At 37.1% G+C, this 17,732-nt stretch overlaps 1 protein-coding gene across 1 annotated transcript; it reads right to left on the bottom strand.

The window, feature by feature from the left end:
* Window positions 1–3,632: 3,632 nt before the first annotated feature.
* Window positions 3,633–17,296, bottom strand: LOC130580035 (prostatic acid phosphatase-like). Its single transcript, XM_057377289.1, has 10 exons — window positions 17,136–17,296; window positions 15,697–15,792; window positions 13,046–13,132; window positions 12,273–12,425; window positions 10,156–10,254; window positions 8,971–9,066; window positions 6,604–6,739; window positions 5,275–5,357; window positions 4,293–4,399; window positions 3,633–3,798 (listed from the first exon to the last, which is right to left on the bottom strand). The coding sequence occupies exons 1-10, from the start codon at window positions 17,247–17,249 to the stop codon at window positions 3,642–3,644; spliced, it is 1,128 nt and encodes a 375-aa protein (XP_057233272.1). The 5' UTR covers window positions 17,250–17,296; the 3' UTR covers window positions 3,633–3,641.
* Window positions 17,297–17,732: the final 436 nt, after the last annotated feature.

Below are 17,732 nucleotides of genomic sequence, written 5' to 3'. Positions count from 1 at the left end.
AAATGGTCAGTGGGCAATAAGACTGTTGACAAAAAGTCCTCTTGACTTTGAGAAAACAAAAATATGAAATCCTAGTTCTTCAAGCAAAGGCATGTCTACTGTTTTCATAAGTTAGTTTCATCTGATTTCTGACCCAGATTTCAYCTGGTTTCTGACCCAGATTTTGTAGTAAGAACACAAGCTGCTTTTGCAATAGCAATATTAGAAAATGTGCCTAGTGAAAGATTGCTTAACATCTTCTGCTCAATGTGTTTTAAAGAGCATGCAGCTCTAAATTTTTTTTTATTTTGTATTGCTAATTTGTTCATGTCAAGAACAGCATGAACTTACAGATTTCATGGTACCACAGACTTTATCAGATCAGTGTATACAATCAAGGTAACATAACAAAAGCAACGTGTTAAAAAAGCTATTTGAAAATTATTTTTCTTTCTAAAATTAACACTTAACCTTGCTGTCTTTTTGGAATGAATATCTGAAAGTCTTTTTGGGTCAACCAGTTGTTGCCAGGTCTTTGTGTTTGTAGGCTCTTCTTAGGTCTAGTCCATGCTTTCCATAAGTCTCATCTTCCTTCTACATAGAAATGGGATATTTGTGCATGTAAAAGGCAGAGGAAATAAGAAGAAAAGCATCTCTTAGGTAAGTAAGCAGGCATTAGCCTAATTCTTGTGGGTCCTGTGATCTGCTTGTGGAGAATTCTTCACTACTTCTTGAATAAAATAAAGTCTAAAGACCCTCCTTTTGAGTTTCCTTTTGAAGAGTTGCTTCTGTCACCAATTCTGAAAGTCCTTGTCTCATTCTTCAAAAGAGGGTAACACTCCTTCAGAGGTGTTTTCCAATTTTGCTGTAAGTCAAGGTTATAGGCTTTCAAAACACTCTAATTGCATACTTGAATTAGTTCTGGCAARGTCCCTTTGGAAAGAATACGTCTTGAAAAATTTCTCTGGTTTCATATTGTGTTTGGGTTTTACCAGATATTCATGGAGGGTAAGTCCCTGCTTCCTATAATTTTTGTTGCACTAAGGAATGTTTTCTTTTCATAGAAGTCTCAGTTRGTCTCAGGAGTCTCAGTTGGTCATACTGATGGAATTTTATGAGAAAAGTTGGACCAGAGTCACATCACAGTATGGGAAGAGCTCTTTCATCAAGTGAATCACACTAAAGATAATGGAGGGAACACTTAAAGGTAAGACAAAAAGAGAGATGCATTCTTAGCATATGGCATTCTCCAAAAGCATTGCTAACCCATTAATAGTACCTCAACAAGTGGGCAGTTCAGACTAAGTGGAGAGGAGTTAACTCATTAGCTTCCATTTTGATAGGATTAGGAAAAGTCTGTTGAAATGTTGAGTCAATCCATGCTGAAAGCTTCCTGAGCAGCAAGCAGACCGCAGGGAGAGCTCACTGTTTTACCTCCTTCCCAAATATGTTGAGCTCTGTTYGTCTCCTATGTTCCACTATGGCCATTGTGATTGTGGAGGAACTTGACTCTAATTTAAACCACACTGAAATACTGCTATTGTATTATGTTACCTGTAATAGCAATTMTTGCCTAACCCCTTTATTTCCTAATAGTGGGGACATAAATCCTCTCCATAAAACTTCAATTAAGCATTTTATAGAGACAGCTGTATGGTTGGGAACTGTTGTCTCCCTTTAGAATAGCTATGTATATAAATTAAAGTTTTGAGCTCACACTCCTGGTTTTTATTTAAAAAAAATCACATTTATGGACTCCATAAAATGCTCTCATGCATGTATAATCAAAATAATAACACATGCATTAGCAAAGGACTGTAGTTGMGATAATTTTTGACTAAGCTGGAACCAGCTCAAATCAGGGATGTTRCACCTGTGTATGTCAGGTGTAATTGTGACCTGTAAACTCTGCATCATTCTCCTTAATTTAGCTTCCTGGTGTTAAAACTCAGCAGTTCCAGGCTGTCTGCATTCACTGCGAACTGGTAATTCACAGTGGTTTAGCACAGGGCAGTCTGTCAGTGTGCTGCACTGTGCGGGCTGTGGATCAGTGTCCCTTGGCCTTTTCCCAAGCGCCACTCATGTATAACAGAGAGTTTCAAACTGCCTTCAGGAACAGTGAAATTAACATTTGCTAAATTAGTCAAAAAAATTAGGATGTGGCCCCAACAGATCCAGTCTATACCAGGATAAAATAGTGGAAAACATCAAATTTTGGTATGACAGTATGGAAAAWGTTTTTATYGGAGTATCAGGATTGTTGTAATCTYTTTTGTGGTACCTATGTGTTTTCAGTACTAAGGATTGCTACTGAAAACAGRGATGCTGGATTTAGTGTAAAATGCCTGAACACCATCAAACTTCTGCAAAATTTGAAGCTTGAAACAGAGCACAGCCTTTGTGTTAAACTTAAAGGCTAAATATGTGTGTCTTTATTATTGTCAGATTTTGATTATATGATAGATTTTTWCATTTATTTATCTGGTCAGTTACACAGTTGGCTTTGTGAAGGAGGAGGAATAATTTCCACAAAGCTTAGATTGCTAATCACCACAGTATAAACATGATTTATCATTTTCTTCCATGACTGTATTTGTAGWGTGGCTGTAAAAAACCTCATTGGAAACATCCCTTCCTCTGCCGAATTACCTTTTCCAATTAAATGTGGTGATTTCCTGATATGTTTCCTGAGAATTTGTGAGCAATGACTGTAATGAAGAAAGTTGTTTAGCAAATCATCACTTCCTAATTTTTCATTCATTTTGGCTAAACTATCTTCATTCTGTTAATGGATTAAAGATATTTAACAGGAAATTATTTGCAACCAGATGAGTTGGCTGGTCTGCATTCTTGCAATATCTGACAATTCAAATTCTTCTTAAAATCAGTGATTCAGAAAGCCATATGGGATTTTTTTTAATGTTGGGTACACTATTTGGTCATTAAAAAGTGGGATTTCTTAAACCTTTTAGTTCCCTTGAGCAACATAGAGCTAGAAAAAAGATAGATAATGCCATTTTCTGCGTTTCTGTTCCCTCATTCTACAAAACTAAATATTATCAGTGGTGAAAATTGAAATGTAAAGATCTTAATATGATGATAYAGACAATCTAYGAGRGAATGCGTTAGTGTGCCATTGTGTRTCTGTATAYGTTTGACATTCTGGTAAGTACCAGTCTGGTATACTATTCAATATTCATCTGTTTCGATCTCTGAATGCCTGCTGAAATCAAGGGAATGCATAATGTTGGTAATCAGCTTGGACAAATACTCTGCAGTTGGAGAATATAAGGTGACTGCTCTAAGTCAGTGCATTTACATGTTCTTCGTCAGTAACTGAAGGTCTTTTTGACTGTACTAAAACAAAACAAAACAAAAAAAACCCACCGCAAAAATGCCACGTGAAAGCTGTACCCCAAAGTCTGATCAGTCTTGATTTAATTTCATCAGAAAATTGGGCTGGAATAGATAAATGTATTAATGGAATAGAAATGACAGCCATGAGTACAAATCTCTCTTCCTTGATCTGCGTATTTTTCATTTCATACCAGACCCTTATGATAAGGATTGTCACTTCAAATGAGCTCTTGGCTCAAGATGTAATCCTGACTTTACTTTTGGGTACATGTGCCCAAAACACTTAGCTTACCTCTTCTGATGTCCTACATTCTKCATTCTCTTGACCAATAGTGTACGAGGATGGGAGAGACCAGCTGAGTAAATCTCTCCAGGGGACAGCGGAATTTGCAGCCAGGGAGAGTGAGGGGGTGAGGCTCCCTCAAAGAATTATTCCRATAGTACATTTCTATGGTGTATTGCCTGTTCCAAAATACAGAAGGGCCAAAATAAAATTAGATATGCAAAACSACACACCCTTTCCATGTTGCACTGATTGTACTTGGGGCCAAATTCTTAGCTAACTTATTTGTCTGGTTGTTAATATGTTTATGATTTACTAATATAATTTGTACTCTGAAGAGTTCTTTTTAGAAAATAGGTGGTGTTTACAAAACACCAATTTGCGTGTAGTTTGCCATCTTTGTCAAGGAGTTAAAGAGATAAAAAGGATGTGGTGAAACCTCTCATAACTGTTATATATACATTATATAAATATATATATACATATATATATGATTTTCAGGCTTATTCTGCTACTGACTACTAAACTGAATCCTATTACAATTATTAAAATCCATCTATAATGTTTTCCTGAATAATGAACTTTGTGTATCCAGTTTAATTAGCCTGGGGTATCCAAACATTCCTTCTTTTAGAAATAGTACAAATTAGCAGTATAGCTTGCAGATACTTGCCCATTTTTTTCCTGGTAAAGTTCAAAAAAATGGCAGGCACTGTAAGGGGGAAATTTCCCATTGAAGACATTGAGTGCCACCTGCAAGGCAGCAAYGGTGGCTGCATGCTGTGAACAGAATAAACCCTTAATTAAAGGTCTGTTAAAAATGATGGCATGAACCTGTTATTTAACAATATTTCCAGCACATTATCTGTTCACTCAACATTAACATTACTTGTGTGGCCTCAAAAACATTTACCCTCTGCACTGTTGAGCGAATATGGTCCTTTTATATAAACTAAAGTGCTGATATGAAGTATAACATATATGTAAATATTTAAGAAGTCTTAGTCACTTACAGCTCYTACCTAAATTAATAGGAGCTGTTCAAACTTYTTWWAAAAAACACTAGTAGTTTTGCCTGWTAAGTAAACAGTATTTGAGATCAGATCAAATTTTAGCTGATATATACCCAATAGGTCATTATATAACTGCAGTTTAGAATCACTAGTTTATTACTAAGAACAATCCAAAAATTWACTTCTCCAATGGCACCATTTGCACATTCTAAACAAAAAAAAAAATAAGATCACAGTTGAGTAACTGCCTTCATAAGGCCTTCTAAAATAATGGTAACTTAATTTTTTTCTCTTTTTTTTTTTCCCCATTTGCACTTGAAAAAGTTACAGGAAGGGGATTTTGTTTTAAATTAACTYTGGGATCCAGGTTTAATAAAACATGAGGCATGGTTTCTCCAGTTCTCTCCTCAATCAAAACATTATTACAATGAAAAAACCATGACATGCAGTGGAAAATGGAATGCTTCAGGTTTCAAAGTAGTATCTGTTCATTAAAAAAATTCAAGAAACCCAAAGATATTTAAGGTTAACCAAATATAAAAATGCTTGTAGCTGTATTTCATGAAGGAAATAAAATTTCCTGGCTTTCACTGCATTTAATAACTGCAGAAACCAAACACAAGAGAAACAGAAAGCACTCACCGCAGAAWACATAACCATTTTTTTATGGTGTGAAGGCTTTCTAGCATCTGAGATATGCTTTAGAATAGTTTTTAAAAGAATACCTGAAAGAAAAGSGGGTAGCAGTGACAGTGAAAGAGATGCTTGTGTTAATATCTGTATTGATTGTTGCCATTTTAACCATCTGTCTCTAAATGCACCAATTTATTCAATTGACATGATTGGTAATTTGTGCAGAGTGCTTTGATTAATGGTGATGCTATCTTTCAAATGAACAGTAGGCTAATTTTMCTTCTGTGTCAAATGTTTTGGGGATCCCTAATAGCTTCAACAGCTTCAAGCAGCACATTCACAGCTACTCTGCGTTAGCTGAACAGCACAAGAAGAGCACAGTAATGAACACTATCCTGTTGAGTGTGTGACTTAACTGATTTCCTGCTTTCCAGAGAAAAAAGGAAGAGYGTATCCTCTGGGCTCTGGGGCTTCATAAATTGTGTGGTTGTCTGTATTTTGTTAATGTTAACTGCTGAAAAGTCAKAAGACAAACTACTTGAATTAAATCAATGGCTATGTTAGTATGTTAATATAAGGTTGGCACCTCAACAAATTATAATCCTAAAAAGTGAACTATACCACCTAGCAGAATTAGACAGAATTAGTCTTTAGCTACTGGCACATTTTATAGCAATTGTTAGTAAAGCAAGGGCAGAGGCTTGTAYTTTGTGCTAAGTTCTGTAAATTGGAGCATCCAAAAGGCAGCAAATTGATTCATGCTCAGATGTTTATTTGTCTTTGTAGCTCACAGATCCTGACTGCACAGTGTCCATGTGAAACAAAAGGTAAGCTCAAAAGATGACAGTAGATGAATGGAGGAGAATGAGTGATTGGAAAGGTATAAAATATTTCCAAATTTCAGCTACTATTTTCTGAGCAGAAGGTTTGGAAGCAATTCAGTAATCTCATAATAGGACTTTCAGTAATGGAATATGAAGGCTTTTAGGCAATAAAATCACCATTTGAAACATTAATACAAATAATATTTTTTAAGTTACACCTGGAGGCTTATGAGAAGTTTAGACKATTCAGTTCAACAAGTACCTGTTTATTACTTTGAAATTCTTACACAGTGTAATTGAAATGATACCTGCATTATAAAGTTAGATTAGAATATTCAGTATTCATATGCTCATCATCTCCCTTCCCATCAAAATCTTTCTGTGCTGACCATCAATRTCCCCATATTGGCATATTGCTCAGGTCTACTATGGAATCAGTAGYAATGTTTGTCATACATCCTTTCTTCCTTCCCATCCTACTTTTTGTTTTAAATGGGGTAAGAATTCAGCTTACCTCCCTTCAAACGTGACTTTTGTATTTGTTTGTGGAGCCCAAATTCCGCCTGCAATAACAATTCTGAAAGCTTTATCARCTTGGTCCTGACTCTGTGAGTAGCCCAAACAACAGGTAAACTGTAATTGTTAATATCCTACAGTGAAGAAAAACAATGGTGATTTTCTTGCTGATTCCTACTGCTAACTGTTATTTATTCTATCATGAAACGCTTGTCAGAACAAATTCTGAATGTTTCACTCCAGTAACATTTTCTCTTTGTAAAAAACAATGACTGCATTTTACATTTAGACAGCTTTTGCATTCCTATTTACAGCATCATAGTGCTTAAAAGAAATTTGAAGAGCAGTGTTTAACAAGAAGAGGAAATATAATACTAAAAATCATGCAAAAAGCAACTGGCATTCTTTATGTTGTCAGGTGAAAAAAGTCACTGTGACTTTTTCAGTCATGTACTGGGACATATCTTTACTGAAACAAATCATRTATAAACATCAGGATTTTAAGGGCTGGTAGCTCTCAGATGTAAGTGGAATACAAAAATCAAATAGGTATAGCTGTAGAATTGTGAGAAGGGGGGATATGCACAGCACTCCTGGTTTGCACTAACCTGAATTCCTGTTTAAACAAGGATGGTAACTTTCTTTTAGAGCAATGTAACCTTTGGACTGAGCTGACAAAAAAGAGTGTTCTTGTAACAAGTGAGCTCAAAGGAAAATGTCAACTACTTTAAGGGTTTGTTTAAACAAGAAAACAATAGCACAAGCTAGGTTAAACCAGCTCAAAGCACAATATTATCCATGTCTCTTTTAACAAAAGTGATTTATGTCTTGAGGAAAGAATTGGCTGGTTGTGCGCTGTTTGACAGTGCTATAGGCAAGCAAATACCTCAATCTCTAAGTTGCCTGAAAGTCAGATTACACTTAGCTGACAGAAAAAAAATACAGAGAGATGCAAACTACTGTAGTTTCATGAATCATGTTAAAAATTTAGTAACTAAGTAATTATGTAACTATGCTTTCTCTCTTTTTCAGCTTGAAAAATGAGAGGTTTTTGTGGCAGATAGATGTCTTAATTGATACCCCCAGAGTGCTCAGTCAGTAGTGTGAAAGACCATGGCTCATAAAATCTAATGCTAGAAGGAATTTTTTTTTTTTAATTTTTTTTTTTTTTTTTTTTTAATTTAGCTAGCCTCTCGATGGAAGCTGTGGATTTTGCATATTTGCCTGGTGACACAGGTTATTCAGTGTGATTTAACTATTGAAATAGAAAGTTGTGAACCTGCATTTGGAAAGCATGGTAGGGTGACCTCACTGAAATTACAGTGAGGTGTCACAACATGTGAACGTTTCATTTAACTTAAGACCATGGCTAACATTCTATTCAAGTATGCTTTGACCAAAGTTTGACTTGTGCAAAAACTGCAAGAATGAAGGCAAACTTATTAGCATCACACYCAAATATTACATGTTGCTTCTGAAATCTACCTTAAAACTGCCCCACTGATGACGAATTTACCGTTAATATTAAAGTTTAAATAGTTATATATGAAGGCGTAGCGRAAGCTGCCTTCAACAATAACTTTTTAACACAAGACTCTGCAATTTTCAGTTGTGTCAGCTGAGATGAGTCTAGACTTTGAAGTGGAGCTTCTTGGTAAATTAAGGGCAGTCAAGATTTTTTCAAATCACAAGTTGTCAGACTGTGGGACCCAAATACCCATGCCAGTTTGGCACCACAATACACATTTTGTTATAAAATCCATGCTTTTTTGTGTGTGGTACCTTTGCTTAGAWCAAGCTCCCAAACTTGCAGAAATAACTGCTTAATTCCTGAAAATATCCTGTCCTRTACTGTCCACATACAAATCATGATTTCTCTTGTTTATAAAATTTGCATTAAATCTTTGTGGAAGGATGGCTATGTTTATTTGCCAGCAACATATTTTATCCTTATGTATCTCCTAGTGGGGTCTGGAGGAGTTACAAGACAATTTTATCCAAAGGTATGCTTTTGCCTAATTCTGCATATGCAGTCACTGACAGAATTTTCAATTTGAGAGGCCATTAGTTTGTGTTTGTTGTAGTGGTGGATGACCCACAGCACATATCATGCAGCTTCACACATAGTGTGTTTGCAGGATTTTCAGTTATATATTTGGTGTTAGGGGAGAGTTTCTGGKGAAAAAGCTGAAAATTGTCTATGGTTAAAAAAATGTTGAAGCACATATCTACCATCTGTTTATGTCTTACAATAAAAAAATGAACCAAATAAAAATACCAGATTGAAGGATGTAGAGGAATTTGTACTGGACTCAAAGATCTTAAGGGTCTTTTCCAACCTAAATGATTCTATGATTCTATTTACCTCATATTGTAAAGTGTYGGAGAGCTTCCAAATTCTTTCCGTGTTAAGCTTCTTCAATGGGTATCCTGTATGAGTGGCTAAAAACTCCAGAAATGGCTGGAACACAAAAAAAAAAACCCACAAATTTGTGGTACTTGGGACCTTTTTACATGTTTTCTACACATAGTGTACTAGTACATAGGAATTTTTAGAAAGAAGAGAATCTTTGTGCTTCACACTAAAGCAATGAAACTTTGCCTAGATGTAAAAGAATTTGGCCTATTAATCTAGACAACTTAGTGATGTTAGTCCAGGTTTGAAGTATGATGCTTGTTTATGCTTTGTAGAAATGTTTAAAAGGAAGTTGAGGGAACACAGATATATGAAGAAGTCTGGCAGGAATCCAAGAAGTGCTTAAAGGAAGTTTGATAAACAGAATTATTCTGATATTGGTACTCAGGAGAAGAAAGATACKATGTAAATTTGATAAAACTGGAAATTGTGATTTACTTGCTTATAATACCCAGACGCAGAGCCGCAGATGGATGGCTGAGGTCAGTGGTGAAAGATAATAGACAAACAGGTGAGTTCCATGGTGTTATTTTAAATATACCTGAGAAGAAGAGGGTTGCAGCATGATTACATACTCATGCAAAGAGTTTTGATGGTGGAGGAAGAACAGAAAGAATACCATATAGAGACAAACTAAAAATGTAAGTGTGCACCTGAATGAAGATTTTGGGTGTGAAACATGAATAGGTACTTGAGGAAAGCACTAAGACTTACAGAAGTTCTGGGAAATTGAACTGAGACTATTTTGTGGTGGAAGAGGAATCTGAACTTGCAGACAGTTATATAGGAAGAGATGTCAGAGGAGTTGCTTTATGTRGGAGTAAACAGAGAGAGATATTGGAGCAATTTGAGAGGCATTTACACTGATTTTATCTGGGTTTTTGTTTTGTCTGGTCTCCTAGAAGCTAAGTTTTTGCAAATAAGTCAATAATTTATCTTTTGTTATTTTCAATTGTTGGGAATAGCCCAGTCCAGCTGGATYTGTAATGTGTTTTTTTGGATACATTGTCTACACCCACTGTGAAGATTAGAGATCTGAAAGGAGCATATTAACTGCCAGTTTTTAAACCTACCTATTAGATAATGTTGAAGTGCTACATTTTAACTGGATTTCCAGCACTGAAAATGCTTTACGTTGTAGTGCTTGAATTGCCTACGGAAATCCCTTGTTGCGAAGGTTTCTCTCAGAAGCTGATTGTATTTTGGGCAGTGTGAGAAAGGTAGGTATAGCAACTGGAAAGAAAATTGCAAAATACTAGTTAGGCAAGGTGCATCTTGTTCTGCAATTCAATATACCCTTGAAGGATTGTTGTTCTGATTGGCTGCACTAGTTAGGACAAGCTGAAAAATAATTTGAGAATGTAGTTTCAAGGATATTCATCTTCAGGACTCTAGGAGTCATACTGATGACTACATACAAAATAATCTTTAAATGTTCAGAGGTGTAATAGCTGTAGTAGTTCAAAGTTAAAGGATTCATTTACACAAGATTGAGTTTGCCCTTTGACAGAAGACTAACATAACCTGTCATGATCTCCTTTGTTCTTAGCTTCTCCAGGAATGATTTCACTCATTGTGTTCAGTCTTTCTTTAAACACGCCATCAAATTTTTACAACAAATTACCAAGCAGCAGCTGGACTGTAATAGGAGCCTTTGTGCATTCTCAGCTGCATTGAGCGTATTTAACATAGCTTCATTTAGTTCAGCTAAATTGTACAAACTTGTGAACTTTCTATAACTCGGTGTTGTCTGTCATTAACATAAGACATATGAAGCTTAAAAGTTACATGTGGCTGGAATAACTCAAGAACTTGTTGTTTTGCTGATGTAAGCTAAATTGAGTTTATTCTGGTTTTCTGTGATAAATTTTGAACAAAAAATAAAATTTGACACTGAGATATTATTAGTGCTTTCCTCCAATGTGTTTTTGTCCTTTTTGCAGAAATGTAGCTCCATCTATATAGTCCCAATGTTAAAAGAACTTTTAAAGGAACTTTCTATTCCACAAGATAGGAAAGTATTTCTGAATTATAGCCACAGGTTCATGAGCAGGTATGACTTCACCAATAAATGATGGGCACTTTTTTTGAGTGGAAGGATACATGCAGTCTCAAGTCTAGATTGTATGTGTAATAAAGATGAATAAAGTTAAAACACAAATAGTTGGAAAAAGTATGAAAAAATGTGCATGTRTTTATGATTTTATGATTTGTTTGAATAAATTTACTTCTTCCTCTAGATATGAATGAGGRCCAGCACCTGCTTTCTGAGTTTGGYATCTGTCCTGATACTGGCCAGGTGTCCTTGACCGTCTGCTGGGGTATCCCCACCTGTGACAGTGTCAGAAGCAGCTCCTGACTCTGTGCTGGCTGTGGGTGTGAAGAGGAAGATGTCTCCATACCTTCCATCTTCATGCTCTCATCACCCCRAGGTGAGAACCATTGCTTCATGGTCCATTTAACCTGATTCCCTTATCATCACAGACTGTGTTAACTAGACTTGTAAAGCCCACATAATTTATCTTGCATCACATGTGCAAACCTCYCATAAAGTAGGATTCAAACTGCTCCAGTCAGCTGTACTGCTTTCCCCTCTAAGGCAAGTATATGTGGGCTACAAAGCTGCTGCTGCTGTCCACAGCATTCCTTACAACTCCAAAGTGAGGAGCTGAGGAAGGGAGATGAATAAATTCATTGTCCTAYGAACTCATGCTTAAAGCTCTGAGTCCTCCTTCCTTTACCCTTTTACTTTTTTCACTGTTCCTTGGAGTGCATGCTCTGACCTGCAAAGTACATGAAAAATAATCCTGCGACTCAATTCTCACCATAATGTGAGTCTCAGAATGATTCTTTTGTCTCTTCTGTTGGCTGTGGACTAAGCAATATTGAAGCACTAGTGAGATTAAATAAGTTTCTTTTTCTCACACGAAAGAAGTCATGTTTGCATTAAATGTAGGATTAATCTACTCCTACATTGATTTACTTGCATTGTAGATTAATTTCTTTTCTCTATATCTGCTACTTCCATTTTTCTTCCTCTTTTTTAAGACCATGTCTCTGACATGCAAATCCATTCCTGTGAAAATATTGTCAATACTTCTATTCAACTTATCAGGCCTTTCTGCACAATGCTTGTAACAAAATGTACTTTTCATTGCCTTTACCATGCACTTTTTGCAGCACCTTCTTCTCATATCCTATGTACTTTACTAATGATTAAGGGAAAGCAGATGCACCTAGTTTATACTCACATTATCATGTGACAGTGGCTCTGTGTGAGCTGGAATTGGCTGCCAAAGGATTCTGGAGTTCCAAATCTGGCCCTGTGTTGGTGGGTACWGTCCAGCAAGACTGGCCTGAGCACTCATAAGTGTGTGATCACAGTCAGTGCTTTGAACATAAATCTGAAGCAAGAAAAAAAGAAAGAAAAAAATCTGGAAGGTATTTTCTTTTGTTATGCTTGTTTTATTTTCTTCTTGGTGGGAAAAAAGGGGGCAGGTACTGTGCTGGGGAACTTGTCATAAAAATAGAGTGGCATGGAGAAGGACTATGAGAAAGGAGGAGAATAAAGAGTGAAGATGGAATAAAATTTTGTTGGATAACTGAGCTGCCACATGGTAGCATTTCCCTTAGGAATCCTAATGGAAACATTAAGAATGACTTCATTTGACCATCTAGGCTTTGGGACATCATATATGCACTGAAAAGCTGGAACCTAAATGAAAACTAAGTTGTGTTTGCTCTCCACCTGGAAGCGTAGCATTGGAGGTATTCGACATGGATATTATCCCATACAGCAATGAGGGAACTGAACCTGATATRCAGCCTGGAAAGCCTTTCACATGGTTTTCAGTTAACCATCAGTCTGAATAAAAGTTGAATCACAATTTTAGGGATACTTAGAAATTACATKGAATTCAATCATATTAAGTTTCCTCCAACAGCACCAGGTTTAAACTGGCTCATTCAGGAAGTCCCATTAACATCCATGAAAAACACTGTCCCACCCAGATCCAGTACTTGCCTCACACTGCTTGTATACAACGCTCAGGAACTGAGAGTATCTCCTCTGCATGTACTGGCCAAGCTCATACTGCTGCTGTATGCCAAGCTGTAAAAGTAACACAAGAGTGTAAACACAAGAGACTAAAGAAATGCGCTATTCATCCATTCCTACAACTGAAAAAGAAAGGAGTAATATTTGATACTATTTTTAAAAAGACCTTTTTTCCTTTGCAAAATGAAGGAGAAAAGAAGACATGAGAAAAAAAGTAGTAAAGTTGCTGCATGTATGGTATTGGATAATGTTAGGCATGGCTCCTGGTGGATGCAGTTTTGTATTTTGTTCTGTGGAAAGCTATGTGTATGTTTGTCTGAGCTAGTGAGACCTAAAGCAGGCATAGACCATCTATCTGGTTTCTACTCTATTGCTGTTTCAGAGCTGATTAACTGGGAGTGCAGACAGAGCAGCCACCTGTCCATGAAGGCACATCCAGGATATGAATCCTACAGCGTATCACCAATGGTTCCATATGGAGGCTACAGTTTTATCTTGGGCAAGATCTAGGTTTTCAGAATAGAAGACTTGAAGTAAAAGTTCTCCAAGTCTTCAGGTGCAGCATTTTGCTGCAATAGTTAATTATTATCAACAGTCTGAAACAATCGATTTTTGATTCTTGCCTGACTATGGTCCCAACTTTCAGTCACTGGATCTGGTTACACTTTTGAATATCATTCACCATCACAGATTTTATCCAGAGTCAAACAATAATCCATAAAATTCAATCAAGTCATTTATTCTCTGTGCTAAATTAAAGTGATGACAGTTCTATACTCTCACAGCAAAATGGGGTTTCCAGTCTCAATATTTCAGTAGCTCTTAGCTGAACATCTTTCAACTTATCTACATAATTTGTAAACACATGGCATATAAATTACAGAATCACAGAATCAGTTAGGTTGAATAAGACCATTGAGATCATATGTCCTAATGCCACCATATGTCCTAATGTCAACTAGACCATGACACGGAGTACCACTTCCAGTCTTTCCTTAAACTCCTCCAGGGATGGTGACTCAATCACAATCACACACAATGTCCCTGTAATAGTCTCTGTATTGGCATCTTTTTACTTGTACCTGGTGTTTTCTGGCCYAAGTTTAAATATATTCCATTTTGCTCATGTAATCATTACTGTATGCTTGGATCTCAAGCACAGTGATTACTCATTGCTTCCTAAAGCAATTTTCTACGTCATAGGATCAGAGGATGATTCAGGCTGAAAGGAGCCTCAGGAAGTCTCTAGTCCAGCCTCCTGCTCAAAGCAAAGTCAGCTATGAGGTCAGACCAAGTTAGTCAGGACCCACCCTGTGTTCATTTGATCACTTCTTTCTCTTGCTGGAGTTGAGCATCCATTTTCCTAGGTCATATGTGTGATTTAGGCTTCTGCCCCAACTTGCCTAWTACRCAYGYTGTTAAGTCCTGACACCTGGATCTTGAAGTCTTCCATGCCCTGGAGCAAGCGGGCAGGTTTGCTGAACTTGCATAGTGTTTACATGGAATGATTGAGTCACTGAGTTAAGGCATAGGAAACTGGTCTGTTACTCCTGGTTCTTCAAAGGAGTTGACATGAGCAGAAGCAGGCCTGATTTTGCTTTGGAGATCAGTTTGGCCTCCTGAGGATGGTGAGCAAGAGGAACCCCTCAGGCAGTTGGTTCTATTCTGATTTTGGTGGAAACTTGGCAAGTTTCCTCAGGAGAGAAACTCACTGAGCATAAGCTGTCTGTGCCCAACAGAGAGACACACCTCACAGTCTGCCTCCATGTGCACAGTAGTCTTTTATCTGGGACAGCCAGATTTCTGGTACTCTAAACTACTTCAGGATGACTGCCCGGTTCTGAGTGCTGGGCAAACAGCTAGCAGCTTTTTCTGTCCAAACAACGTACCTTGGGGAAAAAGGAATGAAGCACAAGCACACAGACAYAGTGGGTCCTGCTGGTGGGAGGGGAGCAGAAGTAGGGTTAAAACCACCCATTGCCCAAACATTGCCTTACAGTCTGGCAGTAGARTTCACCCTTGGCTCCATTTTTAAGAGGTAGTAGGTAACAGAAGTTAGTCAAGGCAGACACTGCATCCGTGAGACACAGTATCTATGGTTGCCTCTGCTGCTGCTGCTTACTACCAACAGCTGGTAGTAAGACAACAAATGCCTGCACTAAAATTAACTGAGTTTTAAATCAACTTTCCTGGGCATACTTGAGAGAAGTAACTGCTAGGACTGACCTTAACAGTCCGTGAGCTAGGAAGGGCTCCTATTCAGCAGAGATTGAGGGAGGGTTATGTCTGTAAGCACCACMTTATGCTACTGATGGTTAAAACTTCATGTAGGGTCTCAGGTGAGCTGAGATGGTCACCATCAGCCCTGGCTCTTCCCAGATGACCCTGGACTGTGATCAAACAGCCTGACATATGCTGATATTGGACCAGAACAGGCTGACTCGCTTTCATTTAAAATCATTGAGTGCTTTTGCTATACTTTTCTAGTAGTTCTTTGGCTGTCCTTAATTGGTAACTTAATAAGAGCTTTCTCCAAGTGAAAGCTAAGTTCCAACCCCCAAATATCAACACACCATCTCCCAATATTTCAGTGTCTTGGTCCAGATAAGCAAACTCACCTTGGTAAGTTGGCCATAACCCAGTTGTCTTGCAATTTCTTTGTGCTTATCAATTGGAAAATACTCCTGTGGGGTATGATCACCATGGCGAAATACCTGATAAAATAGACAAAATTGCTTTTGTGTTACTGGTAATTTTTTTTTTTCTAATTATAATTAATTAATTTAGTCACAAGGAATATACAATGACAGTGAGTGTTGTATATGACAAATGCTAAATATATTAATGATGCATACCCTAAGTATAGATAACTATGTTTCCCGTTTGATTTATTTAGACAAATAATTATCTTTTTCTTGGCATTTGGGAATAAATCAGCTTGAATAAATTTTTGCAAGTTATAAAAACTGCAGGATACCTTATTATATTTTAAAGAGGCTTTATGCATTTTAGGAAGTACAGACCATAATATTAAATAAACAAACAGAAAACAAACAGGAGCATGTAAGTAATTTTTGAACATCAATATTTTGGTATGACTAAGTTGGAATTCAGAAAGAAAAGGCCCCAAACTGTTCCTCRAGATAACGGTTTCATAGCTGTGAAGTTTTCTTACTTGGCAGAAATTAGCCTTTAAAAGCCACATGTTGACTTTTTCTTCGCAAGAGGTGATAAAAGTGTTATCTAATATCCAAATACAGACTAAGCTCTTACTCAGAAAACATTGAACCTATTCTGGAATTTTGCTTCAGATAGAACCTATCTTTATAAAGATACAGTGAATTCTTTGCTTGTCCAAATAATTCCTATAATAATTCCTATAATTCCTATAGGTATGTGCCATATGGTTCTGAAATTTTAACATCAGATTTTTAAAAAATTTCTTAATCCAAGCAGGGAAAAATGAAATAAAAAACTGCAGCACAAAAATTATCTAAGTGATTTACAAGAGTGTGCGATGTTCAGAACAACATTCAGGCTCCCTGCAAACAAATGGTACGTCACAATCATTGCAAATAACCTAAGTTTCACAGTATTGGTTTCTGTGTTGCTTGTTCAGTGTCACTGAACACTTGTTTGAGTTGCAGATACTGAAGTTTGTTTTGCATATTAATCCATTGAAACCACTGGAAAAGTGGAAGCTCTTCTATGGTAAAGAAGGCTTTTGTACAGGTGGTATTCAGTTATGAAATCCTCTTTTACATTTTAAAACACAATACTGTGTTATTTTTCTCTTAGTGCTATAAAATAAGCATTCTCTGTCCATCCAGAAAGTAAAGTTCATCTAGGCATGTACAAAGTAGGCAAAATTATGAAATCTTATTTAAAATTTAGGGTTTTATTTTTTTTTGTACTATGCAATAATGAATATGCAGAAAACATTTAAATATTTGAAAAGGTGCTCCCTCCTACCTACCCTAGAGTAGGAACCCTACAGAAAGAGCAGTAAATGACAGGTTTTGAAGAAATTCCATTTTCCCCTGAACTATCTACTTACTACAGACACAAACTTCAGTTTTCTTTTAGCTGTGGTTTGGTGAAGAAAGATGCAGAAAAGCCACAACATGAAACACAGACTCCAAATTCCACAGACCAGCTGCCTTGCTCTCATCCTGAAGGAAGCTTTCAGCTRTTTTGCACACCAAGGTCCTTGGCTGCATGTGGAGATACAGTGGATATGTGGCTAAGAGGGGTGGAGTCAGTTGTGCTTAGTGAAGTGTGAGAGTTGCCTGTGAACTTATCCCCTCCTCCTGCCTCTCCCCGCTTCTAGGGTGTTTTGCATTTGTGCTCAATTTCTGTGTCCCGTGTACAGCATGGAGTGAAATCTCTAAGCCCTCTAAATCCTGTCCACTTGGCATTTGCAAGGCAGATGAATGTAAAGAACTAGAAGTTGCCTTCTATGATTTAAGGCAGGATTTCTTAGGGGTCAGTAAGTCTTCCCAAAAGTGGAAATGCTGCAGATCTCTTACTGTATGCAAAAGAGCTACTAAACCATCTGCATTCCTAGTGCTCACAGTCTTCTCTGAACACTTTGTACTAGAAGGCTTGAAGGAGCAGCGCTGACAAATGTTCTTTTATAAAGAATCTTTGGATT

This window comes from Malurus melanocephalus, unplaced genomic scaffold (genome assembly GCF_030028575.1).
Source record: "Malurus melanocephalus ecotype Western Australia unplaced genomic scaffold, MMel_1.1 scaffold_309, whole genome shotgun sequence".
Classification (NCBI taxonomy): domain Eukaryota; kingdom Metazoa; phylum Chordata; class Aves; order Passeriformes; family Maluridae; genus Malurus; species Malurus melanocephalus.
The sequence above is the reverse complement of the archived record's forward strand: the minus strand, read 5'-3'. Positions and strand labels throughout refer to the sequence as shown.